The sequence below is a fragment of the Ruditapes philippinarum genome, unplaced genomic scaffold (genome assembly GCF_026571515.1).
Source record: "Ruditapes philippinarum isolate M1 unplaced genomic scaffold, ASM2657151v2 ctg577_1_1_1_1, whole genome shotgun sequence".
Taxonomy (NCBI): domain Eukaryota; kingdom Metazoa; phylum Mollusca; class Bivalvia; order Venerida; family Veneridae; genus Ruditapes; species Ruditapes philippinarum.
Genome location: NW_026861265.1, coordinates 154,862 through 177,852, shown reverse-complemented (window position 1 = coordinate 177,852; position 22,991 = coordinate 154,862). Strand labels below are relative to the sequence as shown.

At 31.7% G+C, this 22,991-nt stretch overlaps 1 protein-coding gene across 2 annotated transcripts; it reads right to left on the bottom strand.

The window, feature by feature from the left end:
- Positions 1 to 7,271: 7,271 nt before the first annotated feature.
- Positions 7,272 to 22,811, bottom strand: LOC132715091 (bone morphogenetic protein 2-like). 2 transcript variants are annotated; one of them, XM_060698070.1, is made up of 3 exons: positions 22,255 to 22,811; positions 9,935 to 10,288; positions 7,272 to 8,991 (listed from the first exon to the last, which is right to left on the bottom strand). In XM_060698070.1, the coding sequence occupies exons 2-3, from the start codon at positions 10,275 to 10,277 to the stop codon at positions 7,952 to 7,954; spliced, it is 1,383 nt and encodes a 460-aa protein (XP_060554053.1). In that variant the 5' UTR covers positions 10,278 to 10,288; positions 22,255 to 22,811; the 3' UTR covers positions 7,272 to 7,951. The 2 variants fall into 2 exon arrangements, with proteins under 2 accessions (XP_060554053.1, XP_060554052.1); XM_060698069.1 differs by lacking the exon at positions 22,255 to 22,811 and adding an exon at positions 11,696 to 11,822.
- Positions 22,812 to 22,991: the final 180 nt, after the last annotated feature.

Here is a 22,991-nt window from a genome sequence, read left to right as displayed (position 1 = left end):
TGTGCATAGTACAAAAGAGTCGTTACTAAACATTATTTTACAGTTTTTAATTAGAAAAGGCTTATCCTACGGGCGTCGTTTTTGCAATGTTCAACGCTTTTACTATATGAGTCACTTAAATTGGTTGTTGCTGTCTCGATCGTAACGTCTACTTTAAAAAAGCTTACCCTTTTTGTTTACATTATGCTACTTTGTTTTTGTGTTTAAAAAAGGTAAATAGAGCAATATATGTAGGTTTTTCCGATTTATAACTTATTCATGTCATTAGCTGTACATTTCTCTAAAGTAATCACCCAAAGGTTGTAAGATCAACGCATTTCACGGCCGTGTCAAAATGAGATCTTACAATATTGTTAGAAGCCTGATCAAACGGTAACGTGTACCAATAGTTTCTGTCAATCACAGTTCGTTCTAAATGGTTATAATTTTGTTTCAATTTACGCCGAACAAAAACGCCTATCTTTAGATAATCACCGGCATGTCCACGATATTTGATAATGTCCTTAATAACGAAACACCTGGCCAGTACCCGACGTTTGATCTTTATTTCAACAAGTTTTCCCGATATTCTGAAGTTGTGAATTATTTGACCAGCTTGTTTAATGTGAATATAACTTGAAAATAATTTACTTGTATGAAACATACTGACACGATATTTATGTGTCATTGTTTTGTGGTACAATGATCCGTCCACCGTCAAGAAAGCATTGCAAATCAGGTAATAAAAAAAATGTGCATGGTTGGGAAACGATAGAGACTGCAAGTTAAAATGAAACAATGCTTAGAGAAAGAATAGACAAAAATGGACAGTAATTACAATGTAAAGGTATGATGCACAGTGGACATTGAGGGTGTGTTCGTGCAAACAATTTTTTGGATGGCTGCTGGTTAAGGAACGCTGACGATTACTTCCTGTTGTTGTGTTTAATCCCCATGCAAGTTTTGCACGTATTTTAAACATCTCCAGTAGCGTAAAGGTTTGATTACTAGTGATATTGATACGACGAAACGGTCCGTGTTAGCGACATATTTATGTGAACCATGCAGAAATGAACAACCTTTGACAAAAATAATACCAACTCTTTTGTTGGAATGTTGTTATTGTGGTTAGGCATCGGCGTAGAAAATTTGACGTGAGGAACTCGAAAAGTCAATGGTGGATGCAATAAAGTTATTATCTGGACTTGCAATTTAGTCCATTTTAGAGCATATAGAAAACGAAAAGCCCTGTCAAGTAAAATGAACATTCTTCTGTTAAAATACAGCTGTAAATGAGCATGAAATAAACTCCTTTCAATTTCAATACAACTTTTAATAGACTCGAGTGATTTAAAGCGATCAGACATGCCCGTTTTAGGTTGACTTCATGATTGAATTATACTGAAACCGGGTGGTAAAAAAGTAGGTGAAAAAGTAAACATGTGTTTACAATGTAATAACCTGATATCTGTATATAAACCGTTTTGTCTTTCTTAAAAACTGGTTTGTTTGTATGACATTTGTAATCGTTTCTTATACCATGGATAGAATGTGGCCGCTGTTAATGGAATGGCACTGACGTGTTACATTTAAGGTTCCATGATAACTATGAACATAACTGCTGATGTTTCTAAACTCAATTTTTTACCATTACATGTTAAATGTTTAATTCTGCTCAAGCCGGTGCTAGGGTATAGCTTGGACTTTCCAGTACAGTTCATTAACAATCAAATCGAGGCAGCAACATTTTCATCGTCATTGGGGGATTCCTTTTTTTTTTTAATACTGTTTCAGCTTTAAGAAATTCACGTTGTGCATTTTAACATTTATCCTGGTAAAGAGAGCAATTAATTATGAAATTTGCATTTAAATCATATTTTAAAAACCATAATAATTTGATTTAATACTATAAATGGTACCCTTTGTTCGTTATAAAAATGATTGTATGGTTAGCCACATTTTAATTATTCGTGATCTCTTACTAATCTGAATGTGTAATCCAATAAATTTGTTACAGTAGTTTATTTCCATTTTAGTATAAAGGTAGTGTACTTTTTGTGATGTATGGTACAATAAAAAGGGCATGTCTAAAGTATTTTCAAAATGTAGAAAATGTGCTCATTAGTGAGTAATCATGTTAGAAATTTAAAATACGTTATTTCAGTACAATTGAGGTAATATTTATAAATAAGTGGTATTCATATATATGATATATATTAAGCATTTTCTAAAATTAAATGCTTGATTTTTAGTTCAATCTTTTTTGTACATAATTAAAATATCGATGTAAATGATAAAAGTTCATCAGTCCAATTAGTTTTGTTGTCTAATACGTTTGTACGTCCTTCTTTTCTTTGAATGAAATATCATTTCCACCTGGAGGTGTGTCACTTTAAAGATATTTTAAAATATAAAACATGTAAGTTGGTTAATTTTTTTTTTGCTCCATAATTCCCATCAACAGTAGCAGTACCGCAGTAACACCATATACGGTGGCGTTTATTGCCAATGTGTACTTTAAATCAGTCGAAACCGTTGTATCTGGTTATTGTAAAATATCTTTAATTGCGCATTAAACACCATAAAATTGACAATTTAATACGTCTGGTGTGTGTAACCACTTTATATTATGATGTTCCATGAACTTAAATACAAAATGTGGTTTGCACGTAGACTTACACCGTCTTTCACCGATCAGATCTTTTGCAGATATAGATCGATAATTTCCCATCAGTCGAATATGTTTTTATATATATTAAGTGCTTAGCATCTTACTCACTGTCATCGTCATATGTCAATAAAAATATAAAAGTTATCATCAGTGATGCGTTAGTTTGTTTCTATCGACTAGGCATTAAAGGCAGTTCAAGGCAGTTCAAGTAAAAATGTAGTACAAATGTACTTGTTTTGAAAAATTAATTTTATAACATCTTTGGTTAGTTTGAACGTATTTAGTTAAGCTAGATTCTAAAAGAAGTTCTTGCAACTTTTTTTTTCATATCTTCCACTGTACTGTTGTTATACGAGGAAATATAATCGTTACCCTAGAATGACTCGAACCCACAATTCCTGGTTGAGAGGATGATGTATTAACTGCTGGGCCATCGCGTTAACATACATTTCTGCTTGCTTCACTGTCGATATGTCGTCTGCAATTGAAATATTGACATCGTCTTGTTCATTCTTGTTTAACAAGAAAAGCAAGTTTCAAATACTTTTTCTATAATCTTTTTCATTCAATATTTTATGATTTTACTGTTTCGGATGTGAACATTTTGTGTGTATTTTTGATCAATTGAGAGGCAGTTCAAATAAAAATCGTTATGTATTTCGAAATTAAATTTCTATAACATCTTTATGTGCTTGTTTGTCTTAACCTCAGTTCATCATGATATGTTTGTCGTCTGACCTTAATTCAACCTTAGATACACAACGGCGCCATCTTGACATTCTCGTATATCTCCCGCCGCGAACGTGCCCTAGTGCGAATCGCGTGCTGTAATGTAGATCCAACATGGCGCGTGATTATATGTCACAATTCTGCGGTCAAACTGATTTTAATGTAAGCATATTCTTACTCGGAAGGTTGATTTTATATAATGGCATTTAAGAATGTCAGGACATACCGACTATGTGGTCAGCGCATGTCACAGATCTATTGTTGACTGCCCATATGTGCCCACTGTTTGGCGTCTGCCCACTGTTTGGCGACTGCTACTTTTCTCAAAGAAGAGCAACTGATTTAGGTTTACTGATGTAAAATAACTGCGGTTTTATTAAGTCAATGTAAGAACAGTAAATCAACAAAGGAGATGTTAAATGAGAGATAACTAGCACGGATAAAGATTAGGTATAATAAATCTCAGATGCAAGTAAGTCTTGTTATTGATTCATCCTAAATAAATTTATACACTGCATTTCTTTGTCAAAATACAAGTGTTAAAAAGACTTATTTTTGTAATGTCTTCAACTTTCATGAATATGACCTCGGGACAATAGTGCATTTTCATAAAAGACGATACATTGCCCAAGGTGTATGACAATTTAGAGCTGTTGCCATGCCTGCGATTATCATTATATCCAGTTTCAAATGAATCATATAATTTTTAATAATTGATACATAAAAGATTTTGTGTACACGTGGCAAAATATATAAGATTGCAAAGAATATGTAGACATGTCGCATTTGATTCAGAACAATATTGTTATTGTAGCCTCATTAATTTTTCTCCCTATCCAATTCATGTCAATACTTCCAATTCAGTTCAGATATACAATTTGTGTTTTATCAACTATAGCAACAGATGTATTTTGAGTTTGCAGAAGCAAATATTTTCACCGTTGTCACAGGTTCCATATGGGATCGTTTACTTAAAGCATGTGCGGTGAGCTGGCCCAGTATTTCTTTTATTTTCAGCTAGTGAGCTATTAATGAAGTGAAATAATTTGATTTGGCACATTTCTCACATTTATGATTTATGTATTTTCTGTTCCAAACCTCACAAGGAGAATTGCATACTTTTGCATTTGGCTTTTGTTCTGGTGCCTTTAGCGTTAAAGGCGGTTTCAACAGATGTGCCCCTGTGTTTGCACCGGATAGAAAGTAGAATGACATAACAAAATCATTCTAAAGTTTTTATAAGGTTTGATTACCTCCCCTTATGATTCAGTATTTTTACAAATGGTTGTTTTTATTATTTTTTCTTTCTTTTTCGGGGTAAAAATTCTTTAATGATCATTTTCTTTCATTAAGCAGACGCTTGCTGATATTAGAAATATAAAAAAAATCGTGTTTCTTAAAGTTTTCTATAATATTTTGTATTTTATAAAGATAAGTGCAAAACGCGAAGCCATTTGTTTTTGAGAAAGAAAAAAATGTTTACACTTGTATTTAGATGATAGCGAAAAGTCATTATGAGCATCGAGCTATCAAAATTAACAAAGTTAACAGAAACATATCAAGAGACGTGGCTCTTTGTTATTTTGACACGACTCTATGTGGACTGCTATTGAATAAATTCAGCAAAGGGGGATCAAGCTATTTAGTTAGGAGGAGAAGGGTCATGTGTATACGACATGAAAATACAAACCAACTCTAGAAGATGAACGAGTAATAAATCAAGGAAACATTTCCTCGTGTGTGTGCGTAATGTAAGAAGTATATATGACCAATTTTATGCCTTATTTGACAGGCATGTATATCCAGGCATACAATCATATTAGGCACGGCTGACCTTATACTATTCATTAAGAAGTCAAATATCCAGGCCACAATAGAGCGGTGTCTTTGAAAGGTGCTTCCACGTCGTATAATATATCATTGCTGAAATTAATACTATCTCAAACACACTGTTTGCTACCAATTTTTTATTTCTTGCCCAGTATACTATTTCATCGACTCCTCTCCATTACACATGTTCAGTAGGTATAGTTTGGGTACTTTTCTTCAAATTGTTCATTACTCCAAGTCCTTTTTATGGATATTTTGTCTTTCTATACTTCTAGCAGAGATGTAGTTAACTGTCTCTTCTTCTAGACACTTTTCTCTTCACATTCTTAAGGAAATGTTTGCATGTTTTCTTTATTATTTTAGTTCTCTGTATTTACTAGTATTGTCGTGGTTATATATTTATTTGACTACTACCTAGTATCTCATGTTAGTACAATTTCTTTTTCCATTTACCCGGAAATAATTTACAATTTGGCCTCATTTCGTTGCTTTCTTTGGGGTTGGTTGTTTACTACAGATATACATTAGTCTGAACAACCAAAATTGATTATGAACAACTCCAATTAGGGAAGGTGTAAAACAGAAGTCCGTTTAATGAATCCAGCAGGTAGAGTGGTATATGTTCTAACATCTAGCATGCTTCCTAATTCTTTGGTTATTTTTATTCCGTGTCTTCTCGTGGTCGTATCTTAAATCAGAGAGTTATTCTGTACTCTGTGTCTGAACCTGTCAAATATTTTGTATACTTTAACAACAGTCAATATTTTCTTTTTAACGTGACACTTCTTTTAATGAAATTCGTTTGCTCAATTGTGAAATATTTTCAACAAATGTTCTCGCTTTGAACAATTTCAATGCGTTTTATGTTGTAAAACCTAATATGTATATATTTTTTAGGGAAAATGTTATCAAAATATTGAATGTATGTTCGAGTCGGGTTATTAAACACGGCATATTTGTGTCCGATTATTTGTCACCTGTGAAAGGATATATCGCTATTTGACATCTACTTTAATCAATTTAGCGTTTAAATCAGGTTTCTTTTGATTCATTCGACCAAAGTTGCCAAATAAATTGACATGTTCATTTGAAATGTTTCCTCTTAAGTTATCGCAAGGGTCGATGATGTGTAAATTTTCAATACAGAAACGTTTAATTTGATGTTATAGCATATTTTATAATTTATTATAATTATTATTTCTTATATTTGAAAGCACACACATTCTACTCTCTCATAAAAATAAAATCAGACTAAAGTCAAGTGATAAATGAATGAATTCTCGGGTGCTCTGGGTGCGTGTATGTGTGTTATGTGGAGTTTGAAATAAAATACAAATGTATATATTTTAAGTTGTTAAATACATTTTCAAAGATAAATTAATATTTGTTAAACTTAAAAATGAACTTAACTGTTTCTGTGAAAGTAGAGGTCGTGGTCGAACAATGGCGGAATAGTGTCTGTTTGTTCAGGGATTTTCTGAAAAGTGTTCTTAATTAGGTTATTATCTTTTTTTATTGCCATACCACAGTTGATAAACCCATAATGTTCGTAATGTTTTTCCTTTTTCCCTTCAATTTTTTTATAGAGTATAATAAAAAATACATATTATAATTGATGATATGATTAAATGCATTGCCTCCCCTGGTTACCATTTTGAGGCATATTTCCAAAATACCTCTCTGACAAAAATCTCTGACAATTCTGCCATTTTCATCATATATCTAAAATGAAATTAACAATTAACCTAAATGCTGCTTTTGTCGAGGGAGCTAAATATTGTAAATATCGGGAACTATACGTATCCATCTTCGGTTTAAAAGAACGTTGTCATGAAGTTGAATTCATGGACCTTTCAAACATTACTCAAACCATGTCATTCACCGGTCTTACATATAAATTGAAAGATGACATCGCAGATTTAACATTGTAGAAGAGTTTTTATCTGTACTCTATTTACAAAACATACCTTGCCATTATAAATTATATCCCATTTAACTAATCTTCATAGAAAATGATTTATGAATAATTGAGGTATTCAAAAGTAAGAAGAAATATGATATATCAGATTTTTATCTTTTATTTAACTTCGTCATTTTCTATTATTTTTTTCATTTTGTGGACATGTTATTATTATACTACAAAAATCAGAAAAATATTCATTCCAATTTTTTGTAGTCGTCAAAATATGAAATAAAATAACAATAATATTTACAATATATTCAATAATAAATTTACAATATATAAATAGTTGTGTAGTTTTCCGCTCAAACATTTAATTTAAAAATGTCATTTTATTTGTACATTTATTGTACAATTTTAGAATCATGTTTGGCGGAACGTCACTGGCTTTAAACAATTTTACTATACAATAACAACAACAACAAGCACTTAGCACGTGACCTCCTGGTCGGGGACATTCTTGTTCGTTTACTTCTCTCATTCAGCGAGACCTGTCTCTATACTGCGCGTGAGCACATTCTTTTCGAATTTCAGTCACACCCAATGTCATCTGACTTCGTCATTTGACAATACCCTTCAGCACTATTAGGTTTTACTAAAACTTTTGCGAACACATTTTGTAACAGAATCTGCTACAATAGCGCGGCTAACACCGTCCATATGATGAGGTTTCGAAAATAAATTAGCACAAATCTGTATTATAACACTAGATACCGGTATTGTCCGTAAACTACCTTGACTGGAAGCACACTTTTTGATATTTCGGTTGCTATGGCGACACGTCACCTACACCCACAACCTTCTACTACCATATCGTCGTAAACTTTTAGTATCACTTTATCGTGTTCATCTAAATACAACATAGAGATAGAACTAAGAGAAGTTGGAACACAACAGGCGGTTGGTGCGGCCCGAGGGTCCACTCCATTCACAAGTGTCTGAACTATGGCGTGATTGGTCGTGTTAAGGTTATCACTGAGTGGAAAGGGACACTTGCCATCACAGTAATACGCGTCGTATCCCGATGGTGCAACTATCCAATCATTCCACGATACATCACTAAAGTCTACATACAATGGCCTTCGTTTGCACAGATTTTTGTGTCCAGGCCTCTCCTTTCCAGGAGGGTTCTGCTTATTTTTATCTTCATCCTTTTTCTTATTTTTCCTCTTTTTTCTTCTTTCTCTACGCTTTTTTCTACACTTTTTACCTTTATCGCCTTTTGGACACTTTTTACGTTTTCTTTTACGTTTTTTCTTAGAGTCACTTTCATCTTTTTCTTCAATATCATCGTCATCATCATTGTTTTCATCACTATCACTATTACGTTTAGTCCGTGCTAAACTCGAGGCTTTACCATCGTCAGTATATGTAACTAATAAAGGTCTTTGAATATTCCATTCACTATCTTCAACTTCAGCTGCCCGCCGTAATCTCACATGTTTTAATGGATTTGATGTAGGATTGTTTCTGTGAGGAACTACACGAATTTCCAAACCATGATTTGCTCGGGGTTTATTTTTCCATTTTAGCACAGCGGGATGAACGTCTAAAGAAACCCAGGATGAATTTTGCACGATAATATCTCGAACATCGATAAGTCTACTAATTGGTTCTTCGTCTTTTGATACTGGCTTCATGATTTCAAATATTTGAAGTTTATGACGTAATGGTTTATCCGTCTCGGGTTCATAAGTATGATTTCTCTGCACGTACACTCTGAGTTCTGCGTCCGTTAAAAGTTCAGACTGTGGTATATATGTTACATTAAACCAGAGCCTGACACAGTTTTCGTTGCCACAGTTGTGAAGCTGGACATTGTCTGAAAGTAATAAAAAAATAGATTAATATATATTTATTAATTCAATACTTGAATACAATTGTAGTACTTAAATATTCAAAATTAGTCAGAGGTATTCATATATTTACTGTTAAAAGTTAATTTAAATCATTTTTGAAGTCACTTAATTATATGAATCGCATGACTGAATGTTTTCAACTTATTCATTCTTATTTTTCTAAAATATGCATCGTAATCTGCGACCGAGTTTATAGTTAAATACTATAGATATTTGTGAGTCAGCCTGGGTTAAACCTTTATCTAATATGCAATATTACTATATTATGACTTAGCCACCCCCGTTTTAACTGATAGATCCAGCTAGCTCGAAGGCAGTTTTGCGGTTGGTCTAAGCGCAGCACTGACGCCATGGCTATTATGAAGTTTACAGTTGAAAGAGTTTCACAAGTAATCCTTAACCATAACCTATCTAAATCAAATCTAAACGAATGGGATATGTACGGCTTGTGGAGTTTGAATTGTAAAAATAGAACATTATGAAATTAAGCTTATTATACGGTACATTTTTCACGTCTGAAAATGACTTTCAATTTATTTAAAGTGTGCCTCCATATTTCATTAAACGTTTATTTTTCAAAGTGCTTTATTTTCTGCGGTCGGCAAAAATGTAATACATTTGAGAATTTGTTTGCATTTCTAAACGTTTTCTGTTTTGATTTTTAACCGATGACCTTGAATATTGGTTTTCAAAGATCTAACTTTTCATATGAAAGAGCGTTACATTATGGTAAAACTACATTTTTTTTCAAAATTGTAAAGAACGAGCAAAAAATTATATTTTCTTTTAATTTCAGCTTTACTGCAATTTGAATACAAGATTGCCTATGACCATTCCTTATTGAAAAAAAAGAACTGCTTTTAAAAAAAGACATAATTTTGTGTTTATGGAAAGAAAGAAACCTACCTTCGTGGAAGAAACTGCGGACTGTGTTTGCAGGCTGTGATGACTGTTTGCGTGCGAACACGGTGGGTATCTCGGTGCCCGTGTCCCCACTCTCTCGTCTGTATAAGTCAATCATGTACTGAGGTATAACCACGCCTTTACTTGGTCGTGGTCGGCGAGAAAACCCAAATATTGTCAATAAGCTAGATTCAAGCGCCTCAACGGCTTTTTTCTTCTGTTCCTCAGTTAGAGGTGGAGGAGCGGAAGTTGGGAATCCGGAAGTAGACTGGGTATAAGTTGACGCGATGAACTCCGACAGTAGAACTGTGAGAACCAGTATAGTAAAACGGTAGCTCGGGGTCATGATGAAGATGCCTGAAAATATAAAAGAATAAATATTGTAGAAAAATTTATAACAAAATAATTCATAGCAATGGTTGTCAATTTGTAATAGTACAGTTAAGCAGTACCATTCAAGAGTTTCGTCAAAATGAATCTGAAGACGATGCAACTATAGCAGTGATATTTATTCTTTTAGCACAGGTGCTGATGTGATTAATTTTTGATGAATTTGTGGTGTAAGCTTACATGATAATGCGTTGTTTTAATATGTACGGGAACTCCTGTCCGATGTATCAAACTCCCACACTAAACAATCATTGTCAACAGCGCATGTCCATTCAATAACCCACACTTAAAAACTATTGTAATCACCTTAATCACTATTTTGTTTAATGTCACGTTAGTTTAACCTAAAGTATTTTATATAGGATTTTTAACCACAATTATTAAACAAATTCCGGAAATTCACGAATGTTTTTGTTTGCTCGTATCGGGTTCTCAACGAAAGCTAGCGTTACCAACTTGTGTGTCGTATTCTTTAGATGTATCATCTCAAATACTCCTTCTGCAAAACATTATCTGCTAATGATTTTGATTTGATGTAGATAAAATATTTTTAACAAATGCATGTTAATGATAAACGTGGTCGTAAACATGACTGATGTTCGGATAACTGCATTTTGTATAGGCAAAGTACACTTCGGGCTAAGTTCTTTTGTCTCAAAATTTGAATCACATTAGTGTACCTGCATAGATAAACAGATTTTCTTTTGTAAAATTAACTAGCGACATTAGTATTATGACTGATGATAAACTACCGAGCAATGCTGAAACAATGTTGTAAAGTTGTCTTGGTGTATAGCTGTCAATTGTTAAAATATTTCTCTTTCTAAATTCATAACTGTGAAACAGATGTCATTTTTATTTTTTTTTTTTTTTCAAGTTCAATATCAAACGTTCATTTCGTATAATATGAATAAACAATGCCTTAAATAACATTGTCAAAATATTGGACGAATTAATATATTAATTAATTCATGAGCTGTTGTATTTAATTAACTTTTAATTATTGTGTTAAGTTTCAAACAAACATTGAAAATTAATGATTCTTAAGTTCAAATATAAGTCAATATTCAATTTATTACATTTTTAACCTGTTAATATAATCAGAAATTAATACAGTAAAAAACGGTTATTTTTTAATCATTCATCCGAAAAAGGGAAAATTTTTACTTCTATTCTTAATTAATGTATTTTTGAAATCCATTTCAAAAGTTGAATAATTAAATGAACAAATGATATTTTTTATCAAATCCACACGTAAAAAAAGAAATTCGTGTATTATAATATAAATCAGATTTTTTTTATTATTATTTTATATACACCAGACTATAAATATTCCCTATGTAATAATAAAATTATTTTACATGTTATACTAACCATTACATGTTAACGTCCAATATTTCCGGTAAATTATTGTATCCTTCATGAATAATCACAGAGTAAAAACTTAAAGTTTATAGATATTTGACCAAATAAACACTTATAAACAACTTTTTTCTCTTCGCTAGATTCTTAATGACAATGTTAGAAATAAAAGTAATAAAAATACTGTCTAAATTTGAATATATATACGTGTGTTAAAGTATACACTTTTTCTCAAGGTGTCATGTTTGAGCTAAACAATAATGACGTACTCAAAAAACCATTAAAGACGGCAATTAACTCCAATAAAACTTTACAATTGAGTAAATCAGGCAGATCAATTAATGAGGGTGATCGATCCATTACTGATTATTGATTAACCATTGACAAAACACGTGGGGAAAGTGATTTAGATCAGCATTGAGTCATCGATCCATACTTAGCGCGAGTGTTTAATTGTTTTAAATATTAATACTGTTTATTTTTCGATTTAACTTTTGCCTTCACTGACAGGTACAGAAATATGAAATGAAAGAGTGTCGTCAACGGGGGAAAATAATATTTCATCATTAAACAAATTTAGTTTTTGTTTAAGCAATTACACCAAAAATGTAAAATATTTCATGTATGTTAATATTTCTTTTATCCTTTAAGAGGTGATTGTAAATATCTCGAACGTGTAAGTGGGAAGTAAAATTGTTCAAGTATTTTGCAATAGATCTGCGTTGTTCAAAAATTAATAATAAAAAAAAAGGTTTTGAAAGAAATGAAACTGATATACTGATAAATTAATTGCATTTTAAGTTAACGATGTATGTAGGCATTTCTAGTGGCTTCAGTTTCATGAAAGATTGAGCGTTATTTCTCTCACATATTTTGGTCCATATTTAAGATGTTTTTCTTATACCATAAGCCAAAAACGGACAGACAGTCTGCCCCGACTACTGACTGCCTCAACAACTCTACAGATAATCTAATTAATCCCCACATAATCCCATTGTACTCGAAATGTTTCCTACCCACAACCTCTGTACAGACAAGAGATTTAACCCCCCTAAATATACGACATTAATACAGCAATAAATTCAACTATAAACAGTTTTTAAATATGCAAATAGCAAGTAAAAGTCAATGTTAAAAGTAAAATTATACCCTAAAATATGCACCTTAAACATTACTTAGATTAAGTTCTATTCAATCCCGGCGTATTGTTTTTAGAAAACATGCGTTATTTTTAAAATGTCCGTTCATCTTATAATTGAGAAAAAGCCGGAATTTTTATTAGTTAATGCGAAGAATAGACACGCATGCTCCCTCGTTTTTTTTCTCTAAAGAATTTGCTATTATACTGCTACAGAAACGTTTGTTTATATCCGAGATTTGTTTCAACCAGACGTAAGTTCTAATACAGCAAGCGTGTTCCCAATTAATGTTCTTAAAACACCACTTTGATATCCTAACATAGACGGCCTACGTTAATGTAAAATCATTTTGTCGTACGGATACAAACATTTAGAAAATCGTTTGAAAACCTGCAGAGAAATGAATGTGAATTTAATTGCTAAGCGACAGCGCTGCCAAATATTTACTGTTTCAGAAACAAAATACTTACTATATATAAACTGTATATGCTAATCCGTTTGATACGCTTTCAATTTTGATCTAACAGTTCGCTGGCAATTTCATTAAATATACCTTTTCTTGAAAATTGGACAGATGTGTACGATTTATTTTTATTATTTATTGTTTTGTTTTACATTTACGAGGGTAAGCTATACTTTAAAGGGACCCACTGATTGTTTTAAACAAACAAATAGATTGTCAATCATCGACTATCAAAGAATCACTGGTGCGCTACTTGAATCCGGCCATCGTCGTGCCGGCCCCTCTACCACCCAAGCTATTGCACTAAAGTTTGAACATAATAATTGCAATTAACATATGGTATAAAATAAAAGGTTTTATACTACAAATTTGACCGATGAAAACATATGGTGCCTATTTTTCTACAGTTCGGCATTGGTATGAAATACAATTTATTTTTTTAGTCAACCACGCTAACTTGACTTTGTACTACTTTATTGTAATACAACTATATATTTTATCTCAATCTAGCAGATTTTTCCACAGAAAAAAAAATGGGTATAATTTTTATAAGGTTTATTGATAAAAACTTATCAAAAGATTTCGTACTCTAATTGAGCCTTAATTATAATTTTATTTTTTATACATGGTATTATTATATTTGTGACAGGGGATGACTTTATAACCCTGTAAGATAATTTACATTATAAGGACGATGAAATTGCAATTTCGCATAAGTTTTATTATTTTACAGGTTATGTCCAGACTTCTAATTAACTATGCATTAAGTTAATTATTGACTGATTTTAATGAGGGATAATTACCGCCATAAACAATTTACCTAAACGACACGTATATATAGCACGTGTCAAAACACTCGTTTCCATAGAAATTGGCACTTCTTTAAAATGTTTAACTTATTTCTTGTTGATTATGACACTTCTATTATGATCGTCCACGACACGTTTATTGTATACTGGAATAACTGTTTGTTTATTTCAAATATTATAACATTTTTAGCAAGGCAACTTTAAAAAGAATATTGACAGATGAAAGTAAGTCACGAAAATTTAAAAAAATGTACTTATATAAATATTGTGTTTACGTTACTGTATTTACTTATTATACTAATTTGAAGAGGAAAATCGAATGAATCGTAATTATTTTGTCACAATAGAGAATACTTTTAATTTGAATTATTGAAATTTTCGTTAAAAAATAATTTCAGAGAGAACTTTATTTGCGACAGAAAAAGTAAAACAAGAAATCAAATATATATATATATATATATATATATATATATATTATATATATATATATATATATATATATATATATATATATATATATATATATATATATTGTTATAACATTTTAAAGTATCACTTAACACTAATTTGTAACCATTTTCATACAGTGTTATTCTCCAATTTTCTTTATAATTTGCTACTCGTACTGCGTAAGAAAAAAAAAACATGAGTTGATTTTAATATTGCGGAACTCATTTATATATTTAAAGCTAAACATTTTACGCTATATACAAAAAACCGCGCATTACTGACCGCTGGGAGACATAAAAAAGGTTCAAAAACTGACCGGCTATATAACACACCTGCGTTGGTTAGACATAAACAGTTGAATATGTTGTCAATCTATTCTGCAGAAATGTCAATCACAATACTCGTAACTGTAGCATGTAAAATGTTTAACCTATGTGACGAGCTTTTACATTTCTTTCTCCCAAGTTAAAACAGTGTAAACATCGCTGCATCCCTTTGCTGTAGCTAACGTTTATTTTAACTGTACCGATTTATGTCATTTTTTTATACCGTTGACATATTCAAATCTTACAACAAATTGTGTATTTTAGTAATGACAAATGCATGTTAAGATACACGTTTACGGCTAGTTGAAACAACATATAAATATATATATATCATTAACTTAAATGAAAGGTTTAATTTACACGCAGACAACACAATTGTAAATGAACAAATCATTACCGTGTTCTTAGAAAGTTCAAGGAAAGAAGAGAATAAATAAACATTATTAAAACTGTGAAACGTTTGTGTTTCAAATAGAATATTGTAGTTTATTACTATTAATTCATTTCTAAGGACGGGGTTCATTTCTAAGGGCGGGTTGATTGGATCCTGTGGGAGTAGCGAGGAACCTGGGACATGTTTTCTAGGGGAAACTTACAATACAAAAAGAAACTGACATATATTAGTATAATAATGATTGCAGACATATAAAAATACATATAAATGGTTTCAATCTCTGAAAAAATGTTCTACAGCCAAAGCGGGACAAGGCCATCTTACAAAATCAGCTGTTTGAATTTTAACACATGCATCAAGTGAAATATGTTGGGAGTACGCATTTTAACGTCTATTTAGTTCCTAAACTTTATTACACAGACAAAAGAAATTGACAGAGTAATTTTCAAATGAATAATGGTAGACCCAGGCGTGCCAACAAAATCCGCGTTTTAATTCCCTTTACATTTCACTTAATCCCACTAAACGCAAACATAATTGGTATCAAAGTTTCAGCTCACTAATAAACCTGTCATTTTTGCATATAAATATCATATGAAGCACGACATAAAAAGGCATCAAATTATAGAAGCAAAAAGGAATTAATATTATATCATAAAAAGTAGTCCGGCTTGTACCCGTTTTATAGCCCAAAACCGCACAGGTGCAGAATTTACAGTTTGCGTTATGCTTTATTAATAATAAAGAGAGACGTAAAGGCAAAAAGGCAAACGAAAAACCGTATTTAAGGAAAAATTATATTCTCAAGTAATAAGAAAAACAAAACAAATCATGAATGAAAGTAAACAGAACGCTTTGTGGTGAGGCTTTTACATTACTTTTCTGTCTTGTAAATAATTACGAAAGCCATTGAAAACAAATTACAATTCTCCGGCTTTTTTTATCTACTGTAGTAGGTACGGTAACACAAAAAATCATGATGTTGTAAAATTTGTTTGTATATTTAGATATGAAGCATGTCTGGAAGCTCTGTGATAATTACTGTCAGGAACGAATAACATCCGCGGCGCATTAATCTCAACCTCGCGGAGTAAACAGGTCTACTGGGCTACTTAGTACCAATTACACAATGATTATCAGATCGAAAAAACAAAGTTTCTTGTTAATGGATAAAGCATATCATAGAGAATCTCCTTTCAGCCAGGGAACTACATACTTTTAATTAATTCAAACGGGGGAGTAAAAAGGAATAATCGTGTGTGAATGGAAGCTAGACGCTCCGATTGTCGAAAGAAATTTCTTTAGTGCAATGTCGTAATTAGAAATGTCTGAATGAAATCTTCACTTAAACAAATCCGTTTTTTGTAATGGTATATAAAACATAGGGGAAAAAAGAAGATCCGTTGCAAGTTGTTTAAAACTTAAAAGATATCATTATGGTAGACTATAATAAATGATGTTAGATTGATGGATTATTTGGAACGCGTGTATTTCATAAATAAACACACATCTAAACAAAGTAATTTGTACATTTGTAAATTGCTTGATTTTTTTGCCACTGTTAACTTTAAGCTACACATGAATGCAGTGATTTATTAAAGTAGTGACCCATTTAAACCACATAAAAGGGGAACGGAGAACTGAAAATAACAGCCTGTCCTTCAAATACCCATTCTATTAGTTCACAATTTATCTTTCGTGATGAAAGACCTTATAGCAAACCTGTAGCGTGTAATGTAAGTTGTATAGAGTTATAGTCCCACAATGACAGTCTAACAATAACACGTGATAACGTGCATAGAAACGGAAATGTTCCTGTACAAAATGCCGTATAAACCAACTATACGACTTTTCTCATTTATAATCGCTATAAACCAACGTTTAAGTAAATACATTAACTCGATATTAATTGCTTTAAATCGAGTTAGACATTTAAGTTTCACTTAAGCGATGCTCGGTGATTAAATATTTATCGGAGGGGGCAAGAAGGGACCGTTTGTGACGGGATTTAAAACGTGCCTTAAACGTATCGATAACATTAAAGGTACTTATTTCAATCCTCCTTAAGATAAGAATAATACTGATAGTACGATTGTAACATGTGTCTACTTATTTCTCCAATCATATCAAAATGCTTTACAATGATTCATTCATGCAGTGCCCAAACTTAAGCAGTATATCTACTCTATAAGATATATTCATGATTTGATAAGTCAACGATGAAATTCTCTTTACTTGAAAACACTTAATAAAACATTAGCACTATAAACAAGAGATTTTCTGAAATTCTTTAATTTAAATTTAGAACCAGTTTCATTACTACAAATGATCGGAAGAGACTTTTTACAAACTTACTCTACCTTTATATCGAGTGTATTTATAGGTTTTAGCAGTTTATTAGAAATACAATTATCCGAAACCAAAAGAGCTGACTAAACAGGGCTTTCAAGTCAAATTAACAGTTTAACAATTAATCCTTGAGTGGGCCTTGCATATCTGAAATAACTGGAGTTCAAAGCGATTAAAAGTGAACAATAGCATGTGATAGAAGAACACAGGAAGTAAATGCTTCCCTCATTATATCTCCACTGATCTACCAAGTCTGATCCTATCTTTAGTCTTACTCTAAAGTAATTGAAAGTTCAGTGAAAAAAATCAATGTGAAATTCAATCAATTCCTGTCACCGTTTATGACCAACTTAAATGTTAAAACATTCTTTAGTTCCAATTAAGGTTGTCACTGCAATTTTTGTTAACATTCATTTGACTAAATAGTTGAAAAAGAAAACGTATGTTTAACACCGACCAAAAACAAAACTTAATTGAAATAATAATACGAAAAGAACACTAATAATGATGAGAAAGGCGATGCTGATAATGACGATGATAATGATAATAGCGATGATGATAATCACGATAATGACAATGGCGATAATAAGAATGATCATTACCATAAATATGCCATTGATGATTCTAGAAAAGAGGGAGAGAGAAGAGAGATGATTCTGGTAATAAGAATGACAAGTATTATATAGCACTTATCTGAAATTTGAACAGAATAAGAAATCTTATCTGTTATCGTGAAAATCGTGCTGGCAATTTCACAAGCAAGACAGAAAACTGTAAAACAGAACATAAACATCTAGAAAGCACCATGGAAAGATTGGATTTTGAGTAAATCTACCGGAATATATACAGTATTTATTGAATCGTTATTTATTTAGATTTGATTTCCTGCCTGTCTGCCTGTATATTAAACTTCTATGATAATATGTATCACTTACATTTAATGCTCGTAGCGACTAGTTCCATTTGAAAATATATCTTCATTTATTGCGCATAAAATCTTGCGCATTTTTTTTTTCATTTGGAGAACATCTACTCAATTTACGATTTCAAGGTATAAACTTTACGTTTTACGTTAAGACAGTGCAAATTTAGTTGGCGTAATCTGCATGCGAAAATTAGAAGATGAAAAAGGGACATAAATTCTTGTCAGCCGCCCTCAGATGATAATCTTCACCAACAGGTGTTCATAATATACCTTTAGTATAATTATATACGAGAAAATATACATTATTATTTATTAATACACGGTTATAGTTATCTCTTAATTTCCGTGCGGTTTCGCTGCTGTTTTTGCATTAGCAAATAACGACCAAATTCTAGAAATATTTTCATTTTCAACTGTCTCTCTCAGTTGGAAAAAAGTGAGTTTTTGTAAAGCCAAGAAAATATTGTCATGTATTTAAGAACTAGTGCTTTTATTTAAAGTTGATTTAAAGGAAGAACGAACAACAACACATATTTAGTTCGGGGTATTGAATAAGTATTACTTATTTGTCTACAATATCATGGTGGAGAACATGATTGGAATATATTGCTAAAATTTAGATACACTCGATTTCCTTAAATAAAATATTTGTTTGTCATGAATTTAAGCGAGGTATGCCTAAAGTGACACAATTTATATTGTTATATAAATAAAGGTTATTTGACGAAGTGATAAACAAACGTATTATGAAAAAAACATTAATCTGTAATAATATAACCCTCTATATAGAAACTATCTCTTTACAGCGAAGAGTTTTATTTTTCTTATGCGCTGTTGCAATTTACAGTAATAAATATATTTTACCACAAAAAACACAAGATTTAGATAAATATTGTGCAGTTTTCAAATACCATTTAAAGTCAAACACCGAAAAGAGTAGCAAAATAATGGGACCAGTAAGAAGAAGTTGTAAAATCTACCCTCACCGACTGTTTATTTCCCGTATCTGTAGTAATCAGCGATTGAAAATACCCCTTCGAGCTACACTCATAATCTTTCCTAATCATAACCACTTATTGTAAAAATTCATTCAAAAGCTACCTAAATTATTTTGTATAATGTTGTACATCTTATATAAAATACACGATTTTCAAGTGGAAGTTTTGTTTGCACAAGATACTATGAAATTTGGGAACCTATCATTTTGCATCATTCAAGAACTATCTATGTAGGAAACGAACATTTAACAGATTTCAATTGAAATTCAACTCCGCGGTTTATCACAGCATATAATTACGATTCATACCATGCTACAGTTTACACATAATTACAAGCAAAAATATACAAAAAATCGTCCTAAAACTCGCTGTGGCTAAACATTATGACTGGCGAGGTACGGCCGGGAGAACACTACAGTGTTTAATAGACCCCTTGTAAGATATTAGAATCTCGCATGCAATTTCATGACAAAAGCTATTAAACTACAGTTAGAAATATCGACACGACAAGATTGTTTTGGGGGGTAAATACCAGTTTAGTTCAGGTATTTTTAAAACCTTTGACTCCACTGGCAAATGTGATAGAAATCTTTATATTATATTTAAAAATACGTTGTAGAATGTCAAGGGCAAGGCACGTAACGTTTTTATTCTTTATCTATATTCAAGTTCACTCTGAATCGCGAAATATAATACCATATATACCAATAATTTGAAAATGAAGAAACCAATTGTGTATCAATAATTTATCGTACTGTCTTTAATAAATATAACAAATACAGAATGTTTATGTAGCTATGACAATATCAGATGGTTGGTATCAATTCACGTGGCCGCCGGTTTCAACTTGTCAGATAAACTGCCCCCTGGCCGCCACTCGAATAACTGACAAAAACTGACCAATAAATCTCACTTGAAACCAATACTGTAAATAAAATCTGTATATGTCGTCCTAAACTGTAAAAACTTACAAAAGAACCAATACTTTCGATGAAACTGTGCCGTTACATACCGGACCTTTAGACCCCCCTTCCTTTTCTGATTTCTTTCATCTTACATAATCCGGACTTAAAATTTTTATATCCAAACGGTTTATGATTAACTTTATGATTTATGTGATTTGAACGCTTGCTAATTTCTAAATATAGAAGAAAAAATCATCAAAACTTGCATCTCATTTCGAAATAATATTATACAAAGCGGGAAAAGGCAAGCCACTGTTTAGATGTTTTATCAGCCATGTTAATGAATGATATACTACAAAAGTATTTAACCTTCGCAACACGTCTACTAGAAAAGCAAGAGTTTGATATATTTATATTAATTTTGTCAAATCTTGTGGTGAACACCTGTCGTGGACGTATTCAAAATTAAACGAGCATAATTTTACTGTTTTATGTTTATTACATACTTTATACGTGTGTAACAAATGGACTACGGCAAAAGGGTTTTGAAGTTTTCATAAATGGCCGAAATACTGAATGTAATAAGCTTACGGGATGAGATGTTTTGTATACTGAATGAAAACGTCAAAGTAATGCTCAATAAAGTTTTACTGGAGAAGAAGATGAAATATCTTGTATGATCTAGTGAAGAGAAAATGTATGTCACAATTTTAATCAAGGGCAGATAATTTAATAAATAAAATGAAAAGTCCAATTAAGTCAAAAGGAAAACGATTCTATATATAAGATTGAGTCATATGGTGCTTTAAATACTAGATTAAAAGTCATAGAGCAGACACTTTTATAATTATTTTATATTGAGTCATTTGGGGACAAGGTAAAGAAATTTTTACTTGCATGTAGTAAATGAAATGTCACAATTAAACAATGTCAAGTAAGTTACATATGCAAAGCAAAAATGTCACATTCAAAAAAATGTCACGTGCAAAAATGTCACGTCCAAAACAAGAAAATGAAGGTTTTATGCAGTGAAAAGAAGACAGTGTCGTATTAAAGAAGAGAAGGAACATTTTATACGTTGAATGAAAACGTCACATTTAAATGGGCGCTTAACTTGTTACAGTGTCAAGATGTTTGATTTATAACAATAAATGTCACAATAAACCCTACCGAGAAGACATAATTAAACATGCTAAAATACATTTGAATGCCTTTGGAGTGATTGTTAAGATATCAGTATGAATTTGTTGATTACTTGTTTTTTTTTTGTTTAAAGAATGTCTTCTCTTGTATTACCACCAGATACCTAAACTGAAGTGAACGTTGATGGTTAAATCTTAGAGAAAAGTTGGCATGCTAATCACATTGTGAACTTTACTAAGATTCACAATGGAATTGTTGATGCATGAATGTATGCTTTGATTTATTGTTAATGTCTTTAAATACCTTGTGTTTTTATTAATGTAAAGTATTTTCTCCGAAACCTGTATGACAGCAAAACTGCCAGCTTACGTGTGTAACATGAATAACGATTTTATTTAAATGTATGTAATTCTTAAGGGGGTTTACGGAATCATATTTATGACATGTACTTGTGTTTTAAAGTGAAATATCTCGTTTTCGTAATAGATCTTTCAATCAAATGATTAAGCGCAAGGCATTAGCCCAAACCTTCCTCACCATTAACGAAAACATTATATAATATAAGAAATGTACAACATGTTTGGTATTTAGTTGTTGTCTTACTTTTTGTTGAGAGCATGATGAAAGATGAATGACAGGACCGGTGTGAATCAGTAAGTCGAATACTTACGCTGCTATCTGTTGTCAGTCCCGTGCCGCACGGGTAATTCTCTCCTCAACATTGTTTGCCCTAGCCCATGGACACAATGTAACTTCCTGTATATTTCAACATCAAAGAAAAGTAAGTTAATATATATCCGAAAAATATGCTGTAATCCTTTCTTTAACTGTCGATGCCCGTTTAAAAAAATCCAACTGCCTTTTGTTGAATAAAATCCACAAATAGATTAAATAAGATGTTTTACTTTGTTGTTTAAAGCTTCTCTATAACAGTAAATAAAGCAGAAAATCTTTATAAGAATATATTTTTATACACAAATATTTCTTGTTTTGTATATTACGAATTGAATATGTTTACAATCAACCATGTTTAAAACGCTTTTTAGCTTTTTAACTTCGGTTCACGACTCAATAAATCCAATAATTCACGAAACTTTGTTAAGTATTAAAGTAGATAATATATTTAAATCCAAGTTGAAACTTTCAATTAGGTTTCAATGAAGTAGAGTGTATAATGATATTACATTTGCTTGTCTATCGGCCGTTTAGTATACGACTATGAAAGCTTATCTCTAGTAAAGCTTAAAGTAAAGAAGTGATCACAGTCAGCAGGCCTTCCATTGGTTAGTTGAACGGTCTACGGGACGCCCACCAGTTATACACCTGAAGACTTTATCAAATGCGATCAGGACTATCGTGTATTAAAAATACGATGCGATATAAGCGTAGAGTTAACGTGAATAATAT